At 40.2% G+C, this 8,803-nt stretch overlaps 1 protein-coding gene across 1 annotated transcript; it reads left to right on the top strand.

Moving 5' to 3' along the window:
• The first annotated feature begins 6,011 nt into the window (after positions 1–6,011).
• On the top strand, positions 6,012–6,950 carry LOC124229441 (olfactory receptor 6C4-like). The gene has a single exon (XM_046644655.1). It carries the CDS (start codon positions 6,015–6,017, stop codon positions 6,948–6,950), a length of 936 nt encoding a protein of 311 aa, XP_046500611.1. The 5' UTR covers positions 6,012–6,014.
• Positions 6,951–8,803: the final 1,853 nt, after the last annotated feature.

Here is an 8,803-nt window from a genome sequence, read left to right as displayed (position 1 = left end):
GCCCCAATCTCACCTCTTTCCAGGCAGAGTCTGGAGATTTATTCTCTGGAGAAAATAATACAGAGGATCACTGGACTGAGATGCAAAACAACAATGAAAGCATGGATATTTATGGGAGACAAGGAGATTAAGTGACTTTACATTTATTAAACATTAAATGCAGAAACACTTCAGCTTAATCAACCACGTGGCTCTGAGAACACTAGCAAACAAACCTTCATATTCACAGCAAATGGACAGAAGATGCTTCTTCAAAGAATCTAACAAGCCCAAGAAGAAAGACCTAGAGATATTGACAGTGGGAGATTCGTCCAACAAATAGCCCATCCAATCACCTTATAAGCGCCCCTGCTTCCACTTGGAGAACTGCTTCATTGAAATCACACAATCCCTATCAACTAAATCTTCAAGCCCAGGACATGAAAAAGAAGAAGGTAATTCTTTACCTCTGTCAGTTTCCATTAGTGAAGAAGAAAACCTTAATTACTTCATGTCAACATCACCATCAAGCGTACCAAAACTGCTGGCAGAATTGTCCAAAAGAAATCTTGAAAAAATCTCTCCCTTCCATCAACTTCAATGGGAAGGGAAGATCCACTTAGTGTCACAAATGTACAATAGAGCGACCGTAACAGCAATCAATGCAGTCAGCACTGAATTTATTGTTTCTGCACTAGAATGTCAAACTTTAAAATGTGACTCAAATTTTGAAATAATAAGATGGTATTATTTATTAAATATTTTAAATATTTGGATTTATTCTCATATCAAAGAAGTTTATTCTATGATGGCAATAGCTTGGGCCTAAGTTTTGACAAAATATTTCTTTCTACCTTTGGACATGCAGCATTCGGCTAAAATGTGTATTTGATTCACCTTTTTTAAAAAATACATACTTATTTTAACCAGACGACCTATTCCTGGATATTGGTCCATACTAATTAAAGCACAAGTATAGGAAGATTAGGTAAAGAAATGTTTATTTCAGGAATGTTCAAAGTACCAAAAGAAAAACAAAACTGGAAACAAAGTGAACGTCATCAATCGTGGAGTACTTAAATAAATAATGGTACAACCTCGGCATGGAATATTATGCAACCGTGAAAAAAATTAGAGCTCTATCACTTGGTTTGAACATCCCTCCAGGAAATGTTGTTGAGTGAGAAAGTCAAGATGGTGGAAAAAGTGTAAAATGAAATCCCATATTTATGAAACAATGATATATTTAGATATTAGTATATATGATTATATGATTATATGAGCATTGACAAAAAATACAGAAGATTACAAACCAAGTTGTTAACAAGAGTGATCAGGGAGGGGAGGAGGATGTGGGAGAGGAAAAGGAGAAGAGAAATAACTTTAAAAGAAAACTGCCTTAAAAATGATGTTAAGATGTTACATTAAGGCAATTATGTTAATATGTTTTAAGTCTGAAAATTCAAATGACCATGACCCTTGGTTATTCCTCTCCAGTCCACTTGTGCTCATAATGAATGAGGCAAAAAAACACCTTCTCTAAGAAACATTTGCTTTATTTCAGTGTGAGAATCTTCTGAGAGAAAATTTCAAGCAAACACACAAATTATGAATAGATAACATAGACTCCTAAGTCCAACACTGTCTAGTTTATTCTTGAATGTCAATATCCACTTGCTGCTGCTTGGTGCCAATCTAAGGGAGCTCTATCACAGTCCCTGTGCCTGGAGAAACCTAAGGGTTTTCCCCTTTGGGTTTCAAGTCAACCAAATAGTTTCTTGCAGATCCCCAACATACACACCAGATGCTCTTTCCATTCAGAATTTCTTGAACTTTTTGATAGTTAAGTTCATTTAGATGTAAAGAGAAGAAACTCTCTCAAAGTAGAGTAAGAAATTGTTGCGGTGGCATCTCAAAGAGCCCAAATTCAAGAAGTATAGTCAAATATAACAAGTTCTCTGTGTGTGTGTGTGTATGTGTCTCTCTCTTCTCTCTCTGCCTCTCTCTGTGTTTTTCTCTTCTTCCTCTCTCTCTTTCTCTCTTTCTCCCTCTTCCCACCCTCCCCCTGCCCCCGCCTCTCTCTCTCTCCCACTCTCTCTCATGTTATGGCTCTGTCCAATTTCTCTATGGACCAGCTTCCCTGATTATTCATCCACTCTCTCATGGCCTTTTATGCCTGCCCCATGAAGTCTAAATCTCTTTCTAGCCTGACTGCCCACAGTTAGCAAACTCAGACCCTGTAGCCCATGTATAAAGACCCAGGAAAGAGATTCTAATTGTGGCAGCTCGACCCGCATCCTAGCAAGGCTTCAATCATCGGTGATCAGGAGCTGCCCTTTCTAGGATGAGCCCAAGAAAGATTCTCTTAGGGGAGAGTGGGCTAGGAAGAAATTATCCCACATATTTAATACCAAATAATCTCTCTGTATAGGCTTCTGACTGGAACACACTTTTCTGTTCTTCCACAAATTTACACTCTCTCAGTTTTCTTCATCTTCTTGTCCTTTTCTCCTCTGCATCATCCATTTCCAATATATCTCCTGTCTTGGTTTATACACCTTTGTCCTTCAGCCATGTCCATGGGCTTGTTTTGTCTTACCTGCCAGCAGTCCGAGGGTTATAAGACTCTTGGCCAATTATACGTTATCAGTCTCAAACCCCGTATTTGCCACATTCATCCTTTAGGTCTCTCTGCCTAAGGCTAAACAGTAAAAAATCGTTGACCACAGAGAACTAAAGACAAACTTCACAATCTCACAGATTTATCTTAGACCAAGCCTGATATTAGAAACTTTCTTCTCACCAAATGCAAGAGCAAACTCCGGTATCGTTGGTCTCTTGGCCAAAGCTCTGCTTAACACACCATGAGCCTCTTTTTCAAAGACTCCATGGCCATTGGAGATCAGTTTATTGTTGACATTTCCACGTAATGTTTCTTGGATTGCAAGTATGTGGATCGAAGGAGACTAGAGATCCAGACTCAGAAAGGAAACGGTGAATGGCCATGGGGAGAAGGCAGTTCAAGCCCTTGGAGGAAAAGATAGAGGGATATAGAGCATCCTGCCTTCCATTAGAAAGCAAGAATCAAAGAACAATGGTCCAACACAGGGAAGAAAGGAGTTGTTCTAACATAAATCCTGAGCCTCTCCCATGGTGATATACTAATGCCACTGACAAATAGGAAGAACACCACTTCTGCATCCCTTATGCTCCTCAAGAGACATTCTAGAGCATGCTGTAGAATTAGATACACCTGCCCTCAAATGCCTACAATTCAGAGCACCTGCTATGTGACTTTGGGGAAATTACGTAACTTCTATATGCTCCATTCCTCATCTGAAAAATAGGGCAAAACAGTAATAGTAATAATAATAACTTGTCTAGCATTTACCATATTCCAAGCACTTTTCAAACTCTCCACATATATTGACACATTTAGTTCTCATGACATACTACTCTTATTACTCCTGTTTTACAGATGAAGCAGCTGAGGCACAGAAAGGCTAGGCAACTTGCTGAAGGTCACAGTTCTAAGAACTAAGTGAACTACGAGCCTAATAATGACTGCTGCCTCAAATGTTGCAAACATAAAATGACAAGACGAATGGAAATTTATAAAACTTTGCCCAGTTCAGGCAAACTGCTCAAGAAACTGATGTTGCATTATTTACCATTGTTATCATCATTATTGCTTCAGTTCCCACAGGTTTTATCCTGTAACTGATGCCCTTGTGGCAGCTTCCTCCTGGGTCTGTTTAGAACGTCTTCCCAAGTTATCTGTCAAAAGTTAATTCCCAATATTGTTTTTTTAAAGACTAATTAAAATTTTCTGGACCTGTGTCCCCAGAGCAACAATTTATCCCTCAATGTCTCTGCTGAGTAAACTAGATGACATGCGTATCACTCAAACTGGTATAAAATTGCAAAGAAGTCCATAACCAATCTTCAGACAAAATGGAGAAAATGGGACTTTGAAGAGTAAAATATTCCTATCCTCCAAATAGTTTACATAAGGCAGCATCTTCAGAAATTATGGTTCCCGTTCTAAACTGGATCAACTGTAGAAAGGGCAGTAGCAAGTGATTGGTTAAAGGCAAGGGGACCTAGAAGCTATTTCTTTTCAAACTAGTGCCCAAGAAACCTGTATGCTTTGTGAGCAATCAGAGCATGGAGTCGTATTAGGAAAGAAAATTTGTTGCATTTTATTCCACTTTTTCGTCCACATCTGACTTCTCAATTTTGACTCACCCTCATAGCATCCAGAGGTAAAATCCCTTGGCATCTTTCCTGAGTGTCAAAAAGTGAGTATTGGGGCCAGCCTAGTGGCATAGTTTTTAAGGTCGCGCACTCCACTTTGGTGGCCCAGGGTTCGCCAGTTCGGATCCAGGCAAAGACCTATGCACCACTCATCAAGCCATGCTGCGGTAGGCGTCCCACATATAAAGTAGAGGAAGATAGGCACGGATGTTAGCTCAGGGCCAGTCTTCCTCAAAAAAAGAAAATCTCATTCAGGTTTATTTTAAAATTTTTTAAATGATCAAAGATGGGTAGAAAGTAAAAGGGAAATTCTTCCATCTTTGTATGGTGGTACTCCAGACATAGCTATCATTGACCATTTGTTATTCTGCCAGACATTTTTCTACACATTTAGCTATACACATGTAAATTTCTAAGTTCTTACACTATATACTCTATATGTAATGGACAACAACTTGTCTATTTCACCAACAATATATTATAGTCACATCCAAGTCAGTACAAATAAAATTCCCATTTTATCCCAAATGGGAATGGTCATAATGTATTTAGCCATCCACCTATTGGTGGAATTTTTATTGTTTATAATTTTTCATTATTACAAACAATAATGAAAGGAACATCTTTGAACAATTATATACACACACCTATGCTGTTATTTCTGTAAAATGCAAATGTAAATTTTTGAATGGTAATATAGAGAGATTCCCCAAAGACTAAATGCTAGTGAAGCCTGGGTCTCCCAGGCACAAGGTAACATTGCCTTGGACCATTCCGTTCAGTGATTACAATGACCAGGCACAAGGTAACATTGCCTTGGACCATTCAGTTCAGTGATTACAATGGTCCAAGCTCATGAATGGACTTCCTCCGTGAATTTGCTCCAGATAAGCAGGGACCTTAAGGTTCCTTAGTTTCAGTCATTCTGGAAAATCAGAACAAAAGGTAGATGCCCAAAAGTATCCTTGATCCTAGCAGGTTTTTTCCTGGGAGGAATCCTTATTAATCTGTAAGGGGCCAAGCTGACCCTTCCCTAATTTTCTATGACAGAGTCACATCTATGTTCTGGAGACTAAAAAGGGATCCAGGTCCAGATAAACATTTCTCCCTGAATGATTAAAGCAGTTAAAGAAAGATTTCCTAGAATTATTGGCTGTTATCTCTCTCTCATCAGTTAAAACCAGGAGAAGGAGATTCATACAGAAAATAATTCAATATTTTAAAGTTTTCTCCAGCCCTGCTGCCAGACACAAAAGCTAGAATGCATATGTATAAAAAGAGCTATTCACTCCTGTGTTGGAGGGGTGGAAATTGTTATCAGCCAGAGCAAAATGATAGGGCAGGTGTCCAATATGTTGGAGAGGGCAGCAATGAAGAAAATAACCAAGGCATTAAGGCTGGAGAAAGATGAACCTTTCCTACCAGGATCATAGGAGAGAGATTTCATAGATTTGAGAAGAAAACAAAACAATGTAAGCATACAGGGGTAAAAATTAAAATGCAGAAGGTGCATTGAGAAGAGCCAAGTGGTTATTATGTTGTTCTGACAAAAGGCCCCATAAACAAAGCCTCCCACGTGGGAACTTTGGTAAATAGATTTTGTGACTTGCCAGATTGAGACCACCAGACATTCTGTTTCGATCAGATGCCAGGGGAATTTTCCATGAACAAATTTCAAAGGAAATCCACATCTTCTCTTCAATATCCCAGAGCTTTGCTGCCCTTTTCTCATCACTCACTTCTCTCCTTCTCAGCTTCACAGACAGCAAATATTAGCAATGAAAAACCAAACATTGACAGAATTCATTCTACTGGGACTAACAGAGAACCCAGAGCTTAAAATTATCATCTTCATAGTTCTCTTCCTCGCTTATATATTCAGCTTCTTAGGTAACCTGACAATCATCACCCTCACACTGCTGGACTCCCACCTCCAGACTCCCATGTATTTCTTCCTCCGGAATTTCTCCTTCCTAGAAATTTCCTTTACCTCCATTTTTACTCCTAGGCTACTGATCAGCATCCCAACTGGCAACAAGAGCATCAGCTTTGCTGGCTGCTTCACTCAGTATTTCTTTGCCATATTCCTTGGGGCCACAGAGTTTTACCTCCTGGCTGCCATGTCCTATGACCGCTACGTGGTCATCTGTAAACCCCTACATTATGCAACCATCATGAGCAACAGAGTCTGCACCCAGCTGGTTCTCGGCTCCTGGCTAGGTGGCTTCCTGATCATCGTATCCCCAATCATCCTGACCAGTCAGCTGGATTTCTGTGCCTCCAATGTCCTGAATCATTATTATTGTGACTATGGACCCCTCATCGAAATATCTTGCTCTGACACAAGAGTCCTGGAGCTGGTTGACTTTATCTTAGCAGTTGTGACTCTGGTGGTCACTCTGGTGCTGGTGATTCTCTCCTACACAAACATCATCTGGGCCATTCTGAAGATCCCCTCTGCTCAGCAAAGGAAAAAGGCCTTCTCCACGTGTTCCTCTCACATGATTGTCATCTCCCTCTCTTATGGCAGCTGCATCTTCATGTACATAAAACCCTCAGCCAAAGAAGGAGTTGCCTTCAATAAGGGAGTAGATGTGCTCAATACCTCAGTTGCCCCTTTATTGAACCCGTTCATTTACACTTTAAGGAATAAACAAGTGAAACAAGGCTTCAAGGATGTGGCCATAAAAATAGGCCATCTTTATTCATTTTAGTGGCCTCAAAATCAATGGAAATTTTGAATGATATTCATGAAGTTATTTCAACTGAAAACTTAAGCTTCTGCTATCTCCTTTTGTTAAAGTAATTTCTCAGATAAATTGACTGTGAACACATGTCAAAATTTTGTTTCAAATTCACCAGCAAGGGAAAGGTGTTCAAAGAAGGTCAGTTCAAAGATCTTTTTTCTGGTAGATATCTTATAAAAGGGGAAAGTAGGAAAATAATATCATTAGAGTATGTACAAAAAGAACTATCTGGCTAAAAATTATTTTTCTTATCATAAATCTGGTGAGCAGCTGAATGATTGTCTACCTTCTCATGAGGAGCTCTTAGTCTTATCAATCACTATCAAAGGTTTCAAACACAGGGGCCAGCCCGGTGGTGCAGCGGTTAAGCTCGCACGTTCCGCTTCTCAGCAGCCCATGGTTCACCAGTTCGGATCCCGGGTACGGACATGGCCCTACTTGGCAAAAGCCATGCTGTGGTAGGCGTCCCATACATAAAAGTAGAGGAAGATGGGCATGGATGTTAGCTCAAAGCCAGTCTTCCTCAGCAAAAAGAGGAGGATTGGCAGTAGTTGGCTCAGGGCTAATCTTCCTCAAAAATAAATAAATAAAAGTTGTAAACATATTTGTCAGAAATTCCTAGATACTTCCCAGAAGAGATTATTCCTGATGTCACACACACAAAAATTCTACTTCAGACAAACTTTCATAGGTTTTAAACAATTTTCTTTCTCAAGCTTCTCCCTCTGACAACTCCTACAGACTGCCTCCTCTTTCTGGCATCTCCTACAGATAATATTTCCTATTGTAAAGTACAGCATGGGATCTCCTGATTGTTCATAAGGACATTTCTGACTCCCATTTGAGGGCTGAAATCAGAATGAAAACTGTTACCAAGGAATCATTTGGAGCCCATTTAAAGGAAAATTCAGGTGAAGAGATATCTTAGGCCATGTTGGCAATGATCAAAACCTATAGAAGCTAGTATGTGGCAAAGTGTGCCTTACTTTAAAGGACACATTTATAGATGAACCTGAGGAGGTTGGGAGTGTTACAGATGCTACTTAGGGAGGCCTTAGGATGCCATGGTCTATTAACTCTCTCCACAACTTCCTCAGATGGAATGCCTTGGTTGCCCCATCTGATCTTGCTAATCAGTGTGGTAATTGCTTCTGGCAGTCAAGTGGAGCCACCTGGCCCCTACTACTTCAGGCCCCATCATCTCCATGAATACTAACAAGCCTTGCTCCCTGGCCATCTGTCCTATTATCATCCCTGGTGAATGAGAGCCACCACTAAACTTTTTAGTGATGTTGGCGTCCCTCTCAGCAGCACATTCCTCATGGCCTTGGTGAATGATGTGTCCTGTAATCCCTCTGGTGAAACAAATCTTCTAGTGTGTTGTATGCTCTTACATCATATCTCCATTCCTCATGCCCACCTCAGCCTCTTTATTCCTTCCTCTACCATCTTCCATGACAACTTAGGTATCTCCGCATCACTGAGTGTTGAACATCACTTTTTCAGGCCTTAAGAGCCACCCCAGCAATGAAGTGGGGTACTTGCTAGGGTGTAAAATCCCACGTCCTGATAACATGTTCCCAAATCAACAAATTCTTGCTCAGCCAGTCGTACATCCTGGGACCCCAATCAAAATTTAATTCTAGGAACATTTTTCTGACTTCTACCAGCAAAAGCTAGCCAACTCTTTCAATTCTTTTAGTATACAAGTTCTTTCCTCCCTTATCAAGCCTAGCATGTCCCCAACTGGATTATACTGGCTTTAACCCTAGTTATTAGCCTGGCATCTAGCAGAGAAGTTGGAGACAGCTCCTGAGGGA

This window comes from Equus quagga, chromosome 1, assembly GCF_021613505.1.
Source record: "Equus quagga isolate Etosha38 chromosome 1, UCLA_HA_Equagga_1.0, whole genome shotgun sequence".
In the NCBI taxonomy this organism is placed as follows: domain Eukaryota; kingdom Metazoa; phylum Chordata; class Mammalia; order Perissodactyla; family Equidae; genus Equus; species Equus quagga.
Note: the sequence above shows the minus strand (reverse complement) of the source record. Positions and strands in the feature narration are given on the sequence as shown.